The sequence below is a fragment of the Callospermophilus lateralis genome, unplaced genomic scaffold, assembly GCF_048772815.1.
Source record: "Callospermophilus lateralis isolate mCalLat2 unplaced genomic scaffold, mCalLat2.hap1 Scaffold_183, whole genome shotgun sequence".
Classification (NCBI taxonomy): Eukaryota; Metazoa; Chordata; class Mammalia; order Rodentia; family Sciuridae; genus Callospermophilus; species Callospermophilus lateralis.
In genome coordinates, this window is record NW_027512861.1 from 1601138 (window position 1) to 1621748 (window position 20611).

The 20611-nt window shown below is 37.6% G+C and overlaps 1 protein-coding gene across 1 annotated transcript in view; it reads left to right on the top strand.

Annotated features, from left to right (window-relative positions):
• Window positions 1-18300, top strand: part of LOC143387964 (VPS10 domain-containing receptor SorCS1-like) — a 93481-nt gene extending 75181 nt beyond the window's left edge. The window contains 8 exon segments of the mRNA XM_076842031.2: window positions 8267-8369; window positions 8635-8711; window positions 10713-10804; window positions 12379-12486; window positions 13996-14113; window positions 15584-15713; window positions 17448-17567; window positions 18296-18300. Of these exon segments, the coding sequence (XP_076698146.2) occupies window positions 8267-8369; window positions 8635-8711; window positions 10713-10804; window positions 12379-12486; window positions 13996-14113; window positions 15584-15713; window positions 17448-17567; window positions 18296-18300 (753 nt within the window).
• The last annotated feature ends 2311 nt before the right edge of the window (window positions 18301-20611 follow it).

Here is a 20611-nt window from a genome sequence, read left to right on the forward strand (position 1 = left end):
TGTTTCTTTCTTTTTGAATTGAAACTAGGGTCTCATGCATGCTAAAGTGCTCCCTTCCTCTGATGGACATTAGCTGCCCTTTAACCAGAGTCCTGATGAAGGACCTCGAATGGTAGTTTCAGGCAGAATATGATCATATTCATTTTTCATGAGGGTGTACCCTAAATATTCTTACTTTCTTGTGAAAAATTGCCTGTTACAGATCTAATGAGAAATACATTTAGCTGCAAAACTGGTGAACTGAATGCAGAATTGTGTGACATATTCCCATGGTAATGTTTGCTTGCATTTTGAAAGAAGTTAATGCCTCAAAAAAGGGTTAAGAATTACCAATTTAAACCCATTTATTTTCTTTATATTATGTTCCACTCATTTGTCTGAGTGTACAAAGCTTGGGCTGAGAGAAGCGATGGCCTGTGGAAAAATATGACCCATTGTGTTTTTCTAAACAATATCTCACTGAAACACAATGATGTTTATTCATGTCTGTATGGTCTATGGCTGCTTTCACTCTACAAATGCAGAATCAAGTAGTCCTGACAGAATATGGCCAACAAAGCCAAAGATATTTACTTTATAGCCCACTGAAAACCAGTTGCTGACCCCCTGCTTGAACTGTGCTTTTCTTTTAATCATTTCACCTTTGGGCTATATATATATATATATACCAATGTAGATTTTTTATATATTTAATGATATCACGGTATCCAAGAGAAGGGTCAAAGCTGGATCTTGCCTTCAGGGAGTTTTCAGTCTACTTCTCTATTTGAGTGAGGTTAAGTTAATAAATGGAAGATTGTAGGGTCACATCTTATCGCTCTTAGTAGCTCTGAGGCCTGCTCCATACTTGATGTACCAGGAGATACTCAGTGCATGTAGGAGGAGAGAAAGATGAATCGTGGATTAAAGTCTCATGAAATCAATATGATTTGTTTCTGTAAAATAGTTCAGCAGTTGTAAGTGAAGGAAAAGGGAAGGTAAAATAAAAACCTCTTGGTTTGTAGAAGAAGACCACTTAGTTTTAGCAGGAAGGGCTTGGTGCATGGTGCGTGTATATTCAGCCTGTCATCTTCCTGCCCGTCTATCCTTGTTCACACTCTGCACAAACCTGACTTTGATGTTACCCTCCCTCGGCTTGCTTCTTTCCTCCTACAAAGCCTGGATGGTCACTTAGCAGTTTCATCCTGCACAGCAGTAGGTGGGTCACCCTCCTACTCAAGAAGACGCCAGCAGCTAGAGCTTGACCTTATTAGTTGCAGAGGATATCACAGTTGTCACTGTGCAACAGGGAAGCAGTCTAAAATTCAGCCTCCCACTCAGCTTCCATCCTTATTACTGGCAACTGGGAGAAAAACAGCCCTTTTTTATGGTGAATGCACAAAGCCGTTGACAGACTAAGTAAATATAATAGCGATTTATTGAATGTCTGTACTATGCAAGGCACAGTCACGTGGCATGAAAACAAACAACAGCAACAAAAACCCCAAACAAGTCCATCTTCCTAGCTAAGCTATTCTAAGTTGGAATATTGTGATATTTAGTCACAGATGCATTGAATGTACCAGTATCTTAATATGGTCTTCCATTCCCACCAGGTACTTTGCAGAGAATGAGAGTGAGCCTATGAGAGAGAATAAACCATGTGACATGGTTTAAAGGCTCTTCAGCCTCATAAATGGGTCACTAAAAATGGCTCTTAGAAGGCTGGGGCTGTAGCTCTGTGGTAAAGTGCTTGCCTTGCATGTGTGAGGTACTGGGTTTGATCCTCAGCACTATATGAAAATAAATAAAGATACTGTGTGTTCATCTACAACTAAAAACATATTAAAAAAATAGAATGGCTCTTAGTTTTTTAGCTCAGTGGTAGAACACTTTCCTGGTATGTACAAAGCACTTCTGGGTTTTATTTTTAGCACTAAAAAAAGAAATTAATTAATACTAGTAATAATAAAATAATAAAAGTGATTCAAACCCAACAGCAAATTGTTCCCTGCTTCACCCCAACCCAGAATCATGAAGTCATATTGCTGTGCCTCCAAAATAAACTTACACTATTAGTTCCTTCCCTACCCCTGCTTGGACCATTCTAATCCAAGCTACAAGCATGTGTCACCATACCCACAGTGCTGGATCCTAACTTTCTATCCCCATTTCTATCTGGCAATCCATTCTCCACACAATAGCCAAAGCAAACTTTTTGTTTTAAAATCAGCTTCATTGAAGCAAAACAGAGAGACAAAAAGCAATTACTTTAAGAGAATACTTTGATGAAGTTTGACAAATGTATATGCCTACTATCACAATCAAGGTGGGATATTTCCACCACCCTAAAAATCCATCTGGGCTCTTTTGCAATTAGAATCACACTCCCGCCCCTAGAAAACCCACTCTTCTTCCTTATATTAAAATAGTTTTTTTTCTCAAATTTCATAAAATGTTATCAACTTAAACTTTTAAAAATCCACATCATATCTCTCATTAACTTCAGCATTCAAATGGTTTTCTAGTTCAAATTCCTTATCATGACTGACAGGTCCCATATGATCTGGCCTCTGTCTACTTCTCCCTCATCTCTAACCTCTAGCTCCACCTTCCTTACACAGAAGCCCTGGTTCAGAGGGGCAGGTTCTTTTCACACTATGAATAAATATAATGTATTCATTTATGTCTTGGAGTATTTGAATTTCTTATTATTTCTTTTAAAATGTCCTTCCATTAATCACGCTTTTTCTTGGTATTCAGGTTCCTACTTCTCAAACTGCTTTCTTGAGAATCCAGTAAAGTTATATTCACCCTAATTCTTTTTTTTTCCCCATGACCTCTACTCTATCTGAAATCAGCACATATATCCATTGACTTTCTCATCCACCTTCCCCTGTTAACTGCTTCACCAACATGGGACTGTGCCTGTCTTTCTGGCCATTCAAAGATCAGCTCCAAGAATCATATCTGCCACAGGGTAGGTGCTCAACATCCATACCATGTTTGGGAGTTATGCTTGGAGTATACTTGAGAGTGTTGTTTGAGTTTCACATTTGGACTCCAGTGGAAGCCATGTGTTCCCTTGGATGATGACAAAGAAGGATTTGTTGTAACATCCGTCTCCTGAAGCTCTTGGGCTCAGGTTGGCTTCAAAGTCAACAAAATCACAATCCTCATTAAAATTGAGGAGAGATGAATTACTGTGATGGAGACGTGTGGTACCCAGGAGTCCTTTATCCTTCCTCCTTCATTAACCCTGTCGCTTACTGCATTTTCAACAAGGATACTTAAAAAACAGGTAGCTGACTGATGAAGGTAAAATGGCAAAGGGGTGGGGAGGAGAGACCAAAATCACTTTTTAAAAATCTGCCAAAGGCCACAAAATAGCAAGGAAATTCTTTGAGCTACAGGAGACCCAGACTGTTGAAAACCTTCTTTAGGCTCAGGAGCTGCTTGGCAGAGAGGAGATAAAAAGTGATTTTAGATTGTGAGGACTTGGAAAGTGACAGTGTCACCAAAAGCACAGCCTAGTGATTAGAAAAGAGATTTTTTTCCAGCAGGGCTGTTACAAATGTGGAATGAGTTCAGAACTACAACCCCGAATGACATCCAGGGTGATTTAGGGCTGTATTTTTAGGACTTTCAGATTGATTGCTTGAAGGACTCAGCTGGGATTTCTTTCCTCTGAAGACTGCATTGTACAATTAGATAGGGTATTATAGGTCATGGTCCACTGGCCTCAAAGCCCTGGGATCAGGCTCCCAAGAGGCAAGATGTGAGCTGAACTGAGCCTGTGACAAATCCTTGGTCCCCTGGGGAAGGTGCAGTGTTTCATGCAGAGGGGCCCTGACTTCTTTATAGATTCCTTTGGCAGTATTTTACTGGAACTGAGCAGGCAGTTGCCCCAAGAGATTCATAACTCTGCTTTCCACCTCACTGCGCTGTGTGTGACACTACATGTTGTGCTGGTTTGGAATAGAACAGAACACCCCACACCCAGCCCATTGTCTGAGGGCCTCCCTTGCCTTTGCTATTAAATCTTTACTGAAGAGCTAATGAGTCCTAGCTCCAATTCAGAATCAGAAATGACACATAAATGGGTGTATGGGGGTGAGGTGGTTATAGGTATTTGGGAATTTGCTTGCTGCCTTGTTATTTATGAAATTCTGATCAGTCCTTTCAGTAGAATATTCAGATCAGTAGTTTTTTGGGGAAAGGTACTGTGAAGATAGTATCTAAAGGCTGTTATACAGGTTGGAAGGAAAAAGAATTTTAAGCTGGTTGACTCTCAAATATTCTCTAACCATTTGTTAAGCTCGTTTATATCATAGTGTAGAAAGGTCTTCTATCATTTGGTAATTCCCTCTGGTCGTGAGAGTGCCTCAAACAGGGTAGATAATTAATGATTCACCTGGAAAACATTATGCTAAGTGGAATAATCCAGGTACAGAAAGACAATTACCACATGTTCTCATTTATATGTGGAAACCTGAAACACTCAGACTCTGAGGAGCAGAGGACAGATGGTGGGTGAAAGGGGAGATGTCCATCAAAGGGCACAATGCTTCCATTAGACAGGAGAAGTAAATGATAAGTATTTAAGGTGAAAAACTAGTAGTGGTTCAATTAAATCTAGCAGACATTTATGAAATACTTGCCATGGCCAAACTATCTTGTCAGTTAAAATAAAACATAAAAGAAGAAAGGTCGTTAGAACCTAGAATTCCACCGATGGTCTTTCAGGGTTTGTGAGCTCCCTGAAATTGAATGGAAGCTGTGTGCTTGTCCTTGTGCTTTTATGTGATCCTTAATTTGTATCAGATTTTCAAACATTATACCTGACCCTGAAAAGATTAAAGACTGAGGATCCAATTGTTCCTAGAATTGACCAATTGATGATGTGCCATGGCTCATGCATATGTGCAAGTCAGGCTTGTGACTGGTCCCTCCACCCTCTGTAAATCAGCTGCCAGGTCATTGGTGGTTTCAGTATGCATTCCTGTATTTTTTTTCAAAGTTTTTGCATATTTTTCTTTTTTCACACTTTTTATTGGCGTATTATAGTTGTACATAGTGGTGGGATTTGTCGTGCGCAAGATATAACAACATAATTTGGACAATATTATTTCACACTATTTCTGGTATTTCCTCCTATATACCCCCCTCTCTCATCCCTTTTCTCTGCTCTATTGATTTCTCTTTCATTTTATTTTTTAAAATGTGGAAATAGAAGAGATACAGAGAACTTCTATTGGAGCAAGCTGTGCTTTGACTCTGTTGCATTTGAGACAACCCTGGAAATATAGAAGCAACATCTGTGACCATTAGCATAGGGTAGGTAGGTGTACAGGGCCTGCTTGCTAACTTGATAAAAGAAGGCAGGAAAGAGCAGGACATGGTGGCCTGCACATGTAATCCCATCTACCCTGCAGTGTGTGGCAGGATGATTGCAAGTCCAAGACCATCCTGGGCAATTTAGTGAGACTATTGTCTCAAAATAAAATTTAAAAATAGCTGGGGATGTAGCTCAGTGGCAGAGACCTTGTCTATCTTCTGTGAAAGCCTAGGTTTAATCCTTAGGACTGCGGGTGGGGGTAGAGGGTAGGGGGGTTGCTGTTGGGGAAAGTGTCTCTCCATGGTAAACTGTTCATAGGAATCCCAGAGCCTGATCTTGTGTCCTGCAGGAACTTGGAGTCACTGTTAAAATCTCTCAATTAGTTTCAACTTTGGTGACTTTTAACTTTTTGACAGATGTCCAAAGCAGGTACAGAAGTTTAAATTAAAAAGTGACAATGAATCACTTAACATTGTTTTTCTTCACATATTTTCTTCACAGACTATGTAAATGCTTTGAAAAATAATATGAAAGAAAGGGGGAAAAAGAAAACCACAGAATATTCTCCATGTACCAGCTGGGGGCAATCCAGTACTACAAATGTGAGAGTGGAGAAAATATGCATCAAAAAGATCATTTCTAATGTTGCTGCTACTGTGCAAACTGGTGTCTTTTCCTCTCCAATCAATATGTCTTGGTCCGCTGAACACCATAGCAACAGAGCAGTGAACAGCCAGCCAATTGAAAATGTCCTGTTTCCTTTGTAATGGCAAGTTTCCCACACCAAATAATCCTTGGCTCAAGTGGCAACTGAGCTTCACAGTCTTCCAGCTGTGGCAGCAGCTGGTTCAGGATTGCAAGCTGGGTATTCCCCAGTGCAGGAATTTTCTACACTCTTTAGAAGGTGCAGCAGGCTTTGCATTAAGCCTAGATGTCTAGTTATGGTGCCCAACCAGTATGCTTCTTGGGATGCCATGGAAATGGTCACATTACTCAGATTGTATGATTTGTGATCAATTCCATGTACCTCTGGCATTGTTCTGAGTAGAATAGTTAATCAATGTCTTTCATGCCCCAATTAAAAAAATACAGTACTTGATATTGTATCCTTTTATTGATTCATCTTTTGTATTGGGATTCTATGCACAATTCCACAGAAGATGCAAAGAAGCAGTTGACGTGCTCTCTTCATTTGTAGAGTGTCTCTTTAGGAGATAAAACTGTACCATACCTGAAATAGATCACTCAGGGTTGTGCACCATAAAATAAATTGTAGTTTATCAGAGAAGGGGAGGCTCTTTCTGATAAGCTGCAGTTGTCAGGAAAATGTTCACAGAGAATATGATTAATGCCCCCACTCTATCCTGTCTTAATGTTGGCTGAGCATTGGGCAATACTGACCTGGAACATCTACAGCATTTAGCAGTATCTATTCTAGTTTTCCTCTTGGACAAAAGGATGCCAGATACATGACTCTGGTGTTTCTTTTTAGAGGGGCTATCTTTCTTACTTTTACAGAGCATTATAAAGTGAAATGTTGTTTGAAAGTTTTACATGCAATTTTCATACAATACCAATTGATTGTTTCTTGGGAGTTTTACTTTCTGTGTTGACAGGAAAACACTCTCGTACTATCTGAAGTTTTATTTTGCCAGTATTTTGGTTACTTTTATTCCTGAGTTTCATTTTTAGCTCATCATTTACTCCATCCTATATAAATTTAATCATTGTATCTCTGTAGTCCTCTGAATATCTGTTGACTGAGACTTACAGAGCAGAATAAAAGTAATAACAGAGATACATTTGTGATTCCAAAGACTCAAGTTGATAACATTAGAAAGTAATCTTCCTGGGAGATGAAAAAATATGGGTTCAAACACAAACTTGTATTTTTTGACAACTCAGTACAAGAACTATTTTAAACAAAATTCGTAGAAGATTTATTGTCCTCTTTTTTCTTCTTTGGGGAAGCTGTTGCTATCTTAATCAGGGAACTTGTTCAAGGTTTTCAGACATAGATAAACAAACCCCTCATATTTTCATTTAAATTTTTGTTACTAGTGCATTTTGTCTACAAGTATGACTACTGTATTGAACGGATTCTAGAAGGTAAGGAGGTGCAGGCCAACTTTGGAATTTTAATAGAGACACTGTGTCTGTTGTTTGGAGAATGTTAGGACAGGGGTACATGTCACACAGCCTTTTCCCAACTAAGACTGGGATTTCAACTGAAGAATGGTTAAAAGATGCCACTGACTTTTTCAAAGTTCTCTTGGCCTGATTCAACCTTTTCTGGCTTCAGATTCCATTTCTCCTCTTAATCGTACCTGGCGATACCCTGCAACTCTTCTTCTCTGTTATTGATATTCCCCATGTCTGAACATCTTGCCCACAGTTCAAAGCCTACTCATCCACCATTTTCTCTTAGGAACTCCCCTTGCCCAATCCAAAGTTGGACTGTGCCTCCTCACTTTCTAGAATCTCATATAATGTGTTGTCTCTATTTATCTTATGGCTGTTAAAATACTCTCTTTATAGTAATAACTAGAAAGATCTCATGTCTTCTACTTGAATTGTAAACTCTCAAATGACCAAATTTGAGGCTTTGCAACCCTGTCATAAACTTCCTCTAGAGTTTTATGTATGTGGTACTTAAATACTCATCAAATTACCAGATTGGCACTTATATCAGCAAATTACACCTACAGTGAAGGAGCTTTCTATTCTTGCAAACTTGGCAATTGTCTTACACTTAGTTGACACTAGATATTTGTGGAATGCAAGGTGGTAGTTGGGTGGACGAATGTGTGGTAAGAGGACACAGGAATGGGGAAAGTTATATGGGCTGATGGGATGGACACATAGATGGATGCATGAATGCTCTGAATTGGGGCTTTAGGTGACCATTAGCTTTTGTGCTGTGATGACACTCATTTCTTCCCTGTGTAGCCCTATTGCTCACTACACCTTCATCTGAAAGTCTCTGAGAATCACTACACATCAGGAATCATTGCCAGCAGAGATACAGCTCCAAGCATCATAGTTGCTTCAGGTAAGAAGCTTGTCTCCTTTGCTTGCTGCTGTAGATGGTGCTGATTTTAAGAAGCTAGATATCCGTGGTTGGAATTTAATGAGCAGGCTAGAAATATTTTCAAAGGCACCTAAACCATTAACCCTGAAGCAAGTATGTTGAAAACCCCTGCTTGGACAAAATGCTTGCAATCAAAATCCTTCTCAGGCCATGCAGACTGCTGATCTAGGCCATTGTTAGTTTTTGTGGAAAGTTCTTTTCACTAAGGGTGATGTGCTCTTTCTAGGTAATATAGGTTCTGAACTGTCAGACAGTGACATCAGTATGTTTGTCTCTTCAGATGCAGGGAACACTTGGAGGCAGGTAAGAAAAGACCCTGGGTTGTATTGCCAAAGTTTAAATAGCATAAAAATTGTTCAATTTGGTTCAAGTTTAGGAACTTATTTAGCAGTGGTACATGCTACATATGAATCCTAAAACATATTACGTGTTTTTTTTTTTTCAATAAAAGTCTCAGGCTGGGGTTGTGGCTCAGCGGTAGAGTGCTCACCTTGCATGTGTGAGACCCTGGGTTTAATCCTCAGTACCACATAAAAAAATAAATAAGTGAAATAAAGGTGTTTTGTTCAACTACAACTAAAAAATAAATTTTAAAAAGTCTCAAACAAATCTTTTGAGTTTAGCAAATTTTTGTGCAGTTTTATTTCTTTTGTTGTTTAATAAAGATAATTCTTAATTAGGGCCTGGATGTAAAAACATTTATAAGTGAACATTTTTTTAAAATTAGATCTGATGGAATTTTTCCCATAAAAGAAAAAAACAGAATCCCTGTGGATTTATCAAATAGGAACTTGGAACTTGAAGGGTTGATTGTATATCTAATTCCAAGTTGCCACCAAAAATTTCCTTTGCCTTGAAGCCAGAACAGAGAAGAATGAAATAATATAGAAATGGCCATTACCCAGGTGGTATTTTGAGATGCTTAAATCTCATGTGCAAAAGACAGAGTAATAACCATCAGGATGCATATGTTAGATAAAGTAGAAATGGAATCACTTTAAACCAATGTGTTTAGCTTAAATGCTTCCTGCCTTTCTTCTGAATGAAAATTAGATATCCATGGCTTATAAACCAGGCAGTTAATGAGGTTTAGCAATCATAACAAGATATGAGCCTAATGCATGGCTGTTACACTTCAATAAATATGTTTTAATAACCCACTGACATTTAATTATCATACAATAACTAGCACTGTAAATTAAAATCTAATGCACAGGTAATCACACTTGGCAATGAGAGCACTCTATTTTGAATTTTAGAAAAAAAACATCTACATGATAGTCCAGTTGCCACTTATTACCTTCAAACGTTTGAAGAAAATCTGTGGGATTCTCAAATTTTAAGAAAAGCATGGCAGGGAAAAAGAATTGCATAAGAAACCTCAGAGTAACAAATCTTAGAGCTATGCAGAAATTCTTTAAGAAAGAAGCTTCCTCTGGAAAAGAGAGACCCACTATCCCATTTTCTTCCTCCCAACACCCTAAAGAAGGCATGGAAATCTCTACTTCTATGGTCCTGGTGTGTGTCTTGGGTATAAGAAAGAAACAAGGGGAATGAAAGTATCTGTGTATAACATCCAACAAGGCTCTTGTAGCAATCTGACTATAAGTATAGCACACATCTGGTAGAGAGGATTTAGAGATGTTGCCTCATGTTTCCATTTGACTTCAAATTATTTGCTTCATATTTTGAGGAAGGCCCACTAGCACATGTGTCCAAGGTGACAATTTCATTTTGATCAGAACTACTTGCAACTTGGTGGAACTTTTGTGAATTAAACAAGAGTACCTTTCTTTGGTAACACTTGGAAAGTTGAAATAATTAGATAGAACAGGGTACCATAACACAGCAAGTCCCAGTTCCCATCAGGGACTGTTTGCATGGTCTTTGGCAAGTCACTATATCTGTCTAAACCTTAATCTTTTAATCTGTAAAAATGAAACTATTGAAGAAACCAATCTTTAAGACTCCATCCATCTAGAGATACATATGCAGTTTCCTGATATTTTGACATCATTAAAAATGAAAATAAATGGATATTACCCTAATGGTAAGAGAATATTAACACAAACACATACTAGATGTTTTAAAATTCATTTTCTTCATACCTAAATATCATTTTTACATAACGCCAATGGTACATGTAGCCTATGTTGGGAAACATTGTTTAGCCCAATTCCCCGCCAAATTTAGGGAGATCTATTTTTGTCCTGGGAGGAATTTTTGCTCTCATATGAAAACTAATTCTCTGTACAGTAGGTGTGTGTGGACGTGTGTCCATGTGTGTTCATTTTCCTCATCTAGATCTTTGAAGAAGAGCACAGTGTTTTGTACCTAGATCAAGGTGGAGTCCTGGTGGCCATGAAACACACTTCTCTTCCAATTCGACATCTTTGGTAAGGACACCTGCTGCCTGGGGACATGCACCTGCTGGTTCTGCACTACAGGACTGGCCTGGGAATCAGGCAATCACACTGTGACTGTGCTTAGTAAAGTGTCAAGATGAGCTTGAGTTTTATCTACACCTTTGCTCCACTAAAAGAAGATTGTTGCCTGCAGTTTTTGGCAGGGGGAAGGTAGAAGTATAAAAGCGTGGGTGAAGGGGGTGATTTTTGTTCTGAAAAGAAGAATTGCATTATGGTTTTCAAATGTGACAGTCACAACCTACCACCAGTACCTTTTTCTCTCATTGCAATCACAGGTAGAAGGATATTCACTACTACTCAGTCTCTGAGTAGTTAAACTACTTAGTGTTATGTCCCAAATAACATCTCCTCAAATACAGAATGTGTTATGTACATTCTGCACAGAGATTAGCAGTTTATTATGGTCATACTCCTGTATCTCCCGTGAAGCTTCCTGAGCTTCCTTTTTTGAGGTGACATTCTGCCACTTTGCCTGTATGTCGTCCCCTGGTGGATGTGCAAGGTCTACCTTCCAGAGTGGTTTCCAGTCAGCTTCTTCCTCTGTGTTTGAAAGTGACTGTCTCACATGTGAGCTTATTTGAAATCAAAAGCCTGGTTTTCCCTCTAAGTTGTCACTTTGATGACTAAAGAGAAGGATACAGAAGAAAAAAAACAAGGCTTAGTTAGCCTGGGGAACAGAAATCCACAGAGAAGGACAGCAAAAGAAAATCTCCTGTAACAAAATGCCAGAAGCTGGTTCACTCATTAAGAACAGAAATTTATAGCTCTCAGTTCTGGAGTCTGAAAGTCCAAGATCAAGAAGGCACTGACAGATTCGGTGCCTGGTGAGGACTCTGCTTTCTGGTTCCCAAATGGTGCCTTCTTGCTGTGGTATCACCTGGTGAAATGAGCAAAACAATTATTGAGGCCCTTATAAGTCTTTAACCCTGTTCATGAGAGCTCTGCCCTTATAATCTGATCATCTCCCGAAGCATCCACCTCCTAATACTACCAACATATGTGAGGGCACAAACATTCAGACCATAATGGTAACCCTCAGAGTGGCACACTTCTCCACTCTCATTCTCAAGGGCCCATCCTTTAGTTCTCATCCATTAATTCAACGAGCGGAGCTATGATTTATAACAATGTAAAACCTGCCACATTTTGGAATTTGCCATTTAGAGATAGGTCTGTTGAAATCTATCTTCAGGATCACATGCTGCTAGATACCAGTGAGGATTTGGAGAGGGTCACACTGAGGTCTAAAGACTAATAAAATATCTAAGTTAAAAAAAAATCAGCCAGAGAATCTTATTATTCCCATTTTGCACAATTCTCCCTTATTGGGATTTTAATGCATGAGTCCCACTGGTTTGGCTACCTATATTTGTGCCCTTTGATATAATGAAGAAGGCCTAATCAGATGTAAGGAGGGCTCATTTTGACAATGCCTGAGCTGCCTTTAAAAATGCAGCCTTTCTTGGTTGATAGCATATTTTCTTAGAAAGGACTTTTTATATTTTCTCTTGAGACCCTTGACTGTTGTTTTCCTCTATCACTAGCTTGAGTTTTGATGAAGGGAGATCTTGGAGCAAATACAGTTTCACTTCTATCCCATTTTTTGTGGATGGGGTTCTGGGTGAACCTGGAGAAGAAACACTGATCATGATGTAAGTGGAAAGCTATGGTATGGTTCAGCCTTAATATAGGAGAGTAAATCCAAAAAGATGTTTTATAGCTGAGACTGCTTTGATTTGATGCTGTTAGGTTTGAAGTTGTTATCACAGTCAGTGCCCCCTGCTACAGGAGTCCCTAGCAAAAAGGAGGAAAAAAACGTGAGCAGTCATTTTCTTGGCTCTGATAGGTTTGAGGAGACTCAGACTGGGGGTGGTAGCAGAAGAGAAAAGCTCTTTTCTTTCTATATTCAATGAGTTAGGGAAATTAGAAGGAATTATTTCAAGAGCAAATAAAACTATGCATTTAAAATTTTAATATAAGCAGAGTGTATATGCAGAAAATCTCAGGTGTCTAAGTATAATTTCTATTTCAGTCAGAACACAGCATTTGATCAAAACCCCACAAGGGATTTTATTTTTCTCTGGCTCTTTACCTAACCCAATTGTGAGGCATATTAGGAAAACCATGAGAACAATCTGTTCTTGTGAAATTGCATTTACACTCATTCTTGTCTGAAAAGTGATGATCATTAATTTGTGAAAGACTTGATTAATGATTCGGCTGCCTATGGGTTTCAAAATATGGGCTTTGAACTTGGAATACGAAACTGTGATATTTCCTTCCCCTAGAAAATTGGCCATGGAAAAATAGAAAAGGAAGGTTTCAAAGTAGTTGATCCTGTCATCGTTGAAAATTTCAAAATCGAAGTAAATAATTGGCTTGTTTTCTAACCCCATACTGCACTTTTTTCAATGATAGAAAACATCAAGAAAAATTTAATATGCCTAATAGCTATGCTTTTGCTCATGGGAAACATAGCTAGATTAGCAATTTATTTTCTAATTTGCTTTTATTCAGTTTTTATATTTGCAGAACATAAATTTTAAAAAGCTGATCTAAAAATTCACTTTGTGGCTTTTATCTACATGTATGATTGTTGATTCAATCACTGCATTAAACACCTGAGTCTCTGAGTAGGGAGAGTAGAATGTTCAATGTAGGAGCACGTCATTACCATTTGGCTGTGGTGTCTACTTCCCTAGGACTGGTGGAAACACCAAATAGCATGGAAACCAAAAACAAAAAACGAATATATTAGCTCTAGAATTTTCAAGTATAATCTTGGACCACCTAGAATGCACTTCTTGTGACTGTTTTCTCTATCATTTTTGTCAATTATTTTTGTGGTACAACATATACAAGTAAACTCTTAAGTTAAATATCCTGAGATCCATCTGTACCCATGTTTAGTGGCTTGGATTTGGTATGGACGAACATTTTTGAGCCTCAAGTTATCCATCTTCAATGAGGAGTCCATAATGGAATTCTCTTCATAAATGTATTTGGAGAATTAAAAGCTTTGACCCATATAATGTGCCTGGCATAACACATGACACCCCTGTGAACAACAGGTTCAGAGTTAACACAACAAATGCAAGCTCTTGTTAATACTGTTGCCATTGTGATTATCGTGTTTCCTTTTATCATCATGAACTCTGTAGAGTGTTTGGACACTTCAGCCACCGCTCTGAGTGGCAGCTGGTTAAAGTGGACTACAAGTCCATTTTCGACAGACGGTGTGCCGAGGAGGACTACAGGCCTTGGCAGCTACATAGCCAGGTAAGGGGAAGACAGCTAAGACTGAGCCCTGGGCAGGGGGTATGAGAGGTGCTCAAGGAAAGCTCATCCTTCAGGCTTAGAAACTGGAGATCTCTAAGCCAAAATGCCCATTTCTTCCTTTCTTTCTTTCTTGCATATTTTGCATGACACAGCACTGAACAAACTCAACATTTATATCTTGTTGTGAAGTTATTTCTGTTTTATTATGCTAGAATATAATGAGATAAAATTCAAATGTGCTTGGCTTAGACTTACAACTCAAAATGAAATACCAACTCAGCACTGAGTTTCAAACATAATTTATCTGAGCATGTCATACAGTGGGGGCGGGGTGAGGAAAAGATCTTCCATTTTATCTACCAATTCAGACAGAGGCAATGCATAAAATAACAAAGTAATGTTCCCTAAGCAGTTCCAGAAAAACCCTTCCTGTCCATTTCCTGGATTCCCTGGGAATACATAGTACTTCTTGCCTCCTTCTAAGGTACTCAAAGTATAGGAATACAGAATTATGAATAGGAAACTTTCCTACATCCTGGCCTCTTACTTAGTTATTCAGCTCACATCAAAAGGCTTGGATGAAAATGTTCCTTTAATTTTCTAGGGCAGGAACCATTTCTACAGGCCTCCCTGAGGATGTAGTGGAAGTTCTTATTGCAAAGCCATCACTTTGTTCAGCCAGTGAAACATGGTGGGCTCCAAACTAAGGAATGCATTTGCATGAAGATGTGTAATGTAGCCTCAGGAAAGACAGCCTAGAACCAATTAAACACAATTCTGCTCTCGTTGTTCAGAAGCACAAAAGAAGCTATGTTTGACAGTGGGCGCTGCATTAGCTAGAAACACCCTCCCTATTCAGAGGCTCAACAATAAAATTATCGCTCACATTGCTGCTATTTTCCCCTTTGGGATGCATAAGCATTGTGATATTCAAAGCTTTTATTTATTTCATGGAAAACACTGAATTTAGCTCTCTTGTTTGTCTGGTAGATGAACATAAAATCAGTGCTATAAAGATGTGTGGGCAAAAGCATAATAAATCGGGACAAAATGGTTCTTTACATTTCTTAGCAACACTCGTATTTCGTATGCTCATAAATGACCAACTGTATAAATCTTTTGTTAGAGGAGAATTGAACTTAATTACCACTGGTATGCCAACTAGTTATAATCTATCTTAATTATCTGTGTGTCCTCTGTAGCACTAAGATGTAACCCTCCCCCAGTACCAGTTTGTTAAACACATGAAGAGTTAGGGATTTATTGAACAAATTCTCAGTACTTCCTAGGATTATCTTTATAGTCATAAATTATGATATACATCAAAAACAAAATGCTGTTAGCACAAAGTACCACACCAGAGTCTGTATTACACTAAGATTTTTGAATATCTCCCTAACCTTCCCTAATCTGGAACAGGAAACATACAAGCTATGTGCCCAGCTCTGTGTGATGGTTGTCAGCTCACAGGGGGAAGCATGCATCATGGGAGCCAAGAGGATATACAAGAAGCGAAAATCTGAGCGGAAGTGTATGCAAGGAAAATACGCAGGAGCTATGGAATCTGAACCCTGTGTTTGCACAGAGCTGATTTTGACTGGTGAGCTGGCACCATTATTCCATGGAGTCATTCTATATTTCAAATACACATGGCCCTTGAAGAAAGTTTAGAATGGAAATAGTAGTGACATATGTAGGGCTCATGGCAAACCTTGGATTCTTATAAGATTATCTCTTGGGGACATCATGGTTACTAGTTATATGCCTACATGATGACAAAACCAGGCATTTCTTTAGATTTAAAGAGGATTAAGAAGATAGTTGGTAATTATCTTCATAGAGTTGATGGATACTTTGGTCAAAAAGAGAAGCTAGATCTATCCTATGTTACTTTGGACAGCAACTCTGAAAACAATAATTGTACTTTGCAGGGTACGAAGATAAAGTCTAGATAAATTCTTTCTGGAATCCAGGGTTTTCAGTAGGAAATGATGGTCTTATAAGGCAGTAAATTCTCTGTCTCTGAGAATTTATACCTGTCCTGCCTTTGGCACTGAGATCCTGAAATACATTTATAAGAAATCTTACCATGGGTTTTTAAGTCAGTCATCACAACCCTCTTTCCCATCATGCACTTTATTCAAGGAGGATTTGCAGAGGAAGTTAGCATGATACACTACCTGTTAAGGTCTGTAAACAAGTCAGATTGGCACCTGTTATTTTGCCAGAGAAATGTTAAAGTCTATAAACAAGTCTGGATGGCGCCTGGCCAAATGCCAGAGGGAGTGGTTTGTGAAGTAACAAAAGCAAGCCATTAAGTGTGGAGATTCCTTATTGGTTGACTGCTGTATCTATTTTATGCTAATTAGATAAGCTGTGAAAAATGTATAAATATCGCTCAGATCCTACAATAAAGGGCTTCCATTCCTGCTGCATCAACATACACAAGTTATTCGTCACCCCCCGGTTATTTTTGCCCAGCCAGCTGGGCTGCGGCAACTACCAGCTTAGCTTTGGCCTTATGTAACAGTCATTTGTTTTTGGAAAGCAAATTTATTCTCTGGTAGAAAATTTAAGAGGATAAGTAAGAAGAGATATCCCAATTCCCTGGTTTCTCCTGGAGACACTTCTTTAGGTTTATTTTATGCAAGGTTCCAAAAGCAACAGAATACAACAGACACTAATATGGCAGTATGTAAAAATGTAGATGTGTAACCGATGTGATTCTGCAATCTGTACATGGGGTAAAAATGGGAGTTCATAACCCACTTGAATCAAATGTATGAAATATGATATGTCAAGAACTATGTAATGTTTTGAAGAACTAATAATAATAAAAACATTAGTTTGGATTTTATTTTGTCAAATAACATGTTTAAAATATGGAAGTAGTTGGGGTATTAAGTATCAACTGTTTAACATCCTGTTAAGAATCTGCTCAAAAACAAACTTTCATACTTTATTTTGCATAGATGTACTACATTTTATGTCTTCACCAGTTAATAGTGTTGATTCAGTGCTGGTTTTAACTCTTTCTCAAGATATATCTCTGAGTATATGATTCAATGCAAAGAAAGGCAGTTTTTTATCTTTAATTCTATTTTAATATCTTGGATTACCAGATTCTGTTGTATATACATGTGGGCTTGTAATAGGTTTACAATTACTAGTAGAAGTGCTGTCTAATGTCTGCATTTTTGTGCATCTAATGTTCAGTAATTGACCCTTCTGGTAATCTTGAATTTTTTTTATGCTGTAAAGTAATAACTTTGAGCAGGATGAAGATTTGAACTCTTCTTTGGGATTTTAACTTGTCTCATTTTCTTCCTTTTAGCTGATACACCTCCTTCTGACTATATGCCACCTGATGAACAGCTGGGCCAAGATAATGCCCAGCCTATGGATACAAGCAATAATATGATTCCTCAGATTATGCCCAGTATATCCAGCAGAGGTAAGAGAAGTATATTTTATCTTTTATCAGAAAGTTATGTTCAACCATGTTGATTTTATTGTAACTGTGTTTTTTCCTTTGTTTAATTTTCTTTTTTAATCAGTGGATCTTTTATTTATTATTATTATACCTGGTGCTGAGGATTGAACCCAGGGCCTCACACATGCCAGGCAAGTGCTCTATCACTGAGCTAGAAATCCAGCCCCTGTAGCAGTTTTTATTTTATTTTTGTTTATTTATTTGCAGTGTCATAGGCCCAGTGCAGGGCCTACCACATGCTAGGTGAGCATTCACCACTGATCTACACCCCCAGTCTTGGCCACTTTAAAAGAAACAGGAACATGTATATTTTATATACTATAAATTCACCTTAAGTATATGATTGAATGATTTTGGAAAACATATAAATTTTGTACCCCAATGAAGTTTGAGAGCATTTGAAGGGATCCTCACTCATATGAACAGCTCTACATACCATTCCAATCTGTTTTCTGTATGTATAGATTTATCTTTTCTAACCATTTTATATAAATGGTCATGTAATATGTAATCTTTCATCTGGCTTCTTTCAAGTAACATAGTATTGTCAAGATACATTCATGTTATAACATAATAGCTTGTTCCTTTTTATGGCTGAACAGTGGGGTTTTTTTGTATAGATATACCACATTTTACCTATTCACCAGTCAGTAGGCACTTTAACTGTTTCTTGTTTTTGTTTTCTTTAGTATGAATAATACTCTTAGAAACTTTTGTATAAAAGTCTTTGTGTGGACACCGTTTTTGTTTCTTGGGAAGATACCCAGGAGTAGAATCGCTGTGTCATATAGTAAGTTTAACCATTGAAGGAAAACTGTCACCCTTCTCCAATGTAGCTGTAACTTTTTACACCTGCAGCATATCAGGGTATGAGTTTTTTGTAATCTGTTAACACATACTACTATATCTGTCTTTTTGATTATAGTCATTTTAGTGAGTATGAAGTGCACATTGTGGTTTCAGTTTTATACTTCTAAAGAGTAATGATTTTGAGCATTTTAAAAATTTTTCTTTGATGAAATGTTTATTTTATGTTTTTTGCCCATTGAGTTGTTTATCTTTTTATTAAGTTGTACAAGTTCTTTATATATTCTGGATTTGAATTCTTTATCAGAAAGTGATTTACAAATATTTTATCCCAGTAGATTTTGTTTTCTTAATAATGTTTTCTGAAGCACAGTAGCTTTAAATTTTGATGAAGTCAAGTTTATCAATTTTTTCTGGATCATGTTTTTTGGTATTGTATCTAAGAAATCACTATCTGTTCCAGGTATGTATAGATTTATCTTTACAAAAAAATATTCTTCTGTGTTTATTCTATGTGTTCTATAGGTTTAGCTCTTATATTTAGGTCTCTGATTCATTTGAGTTATGTTTGTGTATGCCATATGGTAAATATCTATATTTTTTGTTCTCCATTGCACTGACATCTTTATTAGAAATCACTTTATAATAAAAATTTACAAATGTGAGGGTTTGTTTAGGGCCTCTCAGTTTTGTTCACTGATTGTATATCTGTACCTCTTTGTCTTGATTACCAAAGCTTGATATTGAGGACTTTTCCACATAATTTTTTTATTGCAGTAAAATACACATAAAATTTATCATCTTAACCATTTTAAAGTCATATAGTTTGTTGCCATTAATTACATTCATAATGTGCACTGGTTACCATCTTACATCTCTGTAACTGTTTTCACCTTATGAAACCAAAGAAAATTTCTGTACCAATTAAACAATAACTCTGCATATCTTCCTTCCCTAGCTCCTGGAAACCACCATTCTATTTTATTCCTTCTTTCTTCTCTTTTTCTCTCCCTCTCATGAATCCAGGACCTCACTCAAGTGCTCTATCACCCAGCCCCACCATTCTACATTTTGTCTATTTGTCTTTTTATGACTGACTTATTTTACTTAGCATAATATCCTCAGCTTCATCTTTTGTGGTAAGATGAGTAATATTTCACTGTATGTTCACACCACATTTTGTTTATCCAGCACACACTGATGAACACTTGGGTTGCCTCTAGGTTTTGGATATTAAAGATAACTTTTTGAAACCCTCCTTTCAATTCTGCTATTGTCGGGTATCATAGGTTCTGTGCATTTCAACTAGGTGAAGGTGGTTGACATTATTGTTCAAGTTTTCTATATCCTTATTTCCTTTCTAATTATTCAATCATTTATTGAGAATGGGGGATTGACGTTCACAACTATTGTTGAATTGTATATTTCTACATTCAGTTCTGTTGAGATTAACCTTACATGTTTTGGGATTCTGTGGTTTGTATAATTCAGCATACAATTCAGTGGTGTTCAGTACATCTACAGTGTTGCTACCACTGTCACGGTCCATACCTATTATAAAGCTCCCTATTCTCTCTTCTCTGACCCCTGATCAATACTCTTTTACTTTTCATCTCTGTAATGGCTACTTGAGGTATTTAAGTGAAATGATGTATTTAGGAACTTTATGTCTAGCTTATTTCACTTAGTATGGATGGCATTTTCAAGATTTATCCATGTATTAGAAATGTATTAGAAATTCATTCCTGCTGGGTGCGGTGGTGCAAGCCTGTGATCACAGTGGCTTGGGAGGCTGAGGCAGGAAGATTGGTAGTTCAAAGCCAGCCTCAGCAACTTAACCAGGCTTTAGCAACTTAGCAAGACATGGTCATTAAATAAAATATAAAAAGTGTGGGGGATATGGCTCAGTGATTGAGTGTGGATGAATTTTAATCCCCAGTGATAAAAAAGAAAAGAAAGAGGGAGAGAGAGAGAGAGAGAGAGAGAGAGAGAGAGAGAGATTCCTTCTTTCCTTCTTAAGGCCAAATTATACTCCATTGTATGTGTGTACACTTTTTGTTTCTCTTTTATCTATTGATGGTTTGGAGTTTTTCTACCTTTTTTGGTTGTTGTGAATCATGCTGTTATGTTTGAGTGTCTGCTTATAATCCTCTTGAATATTATATTCTTGAAAATAGAATTGATGTGTCATATGCTAA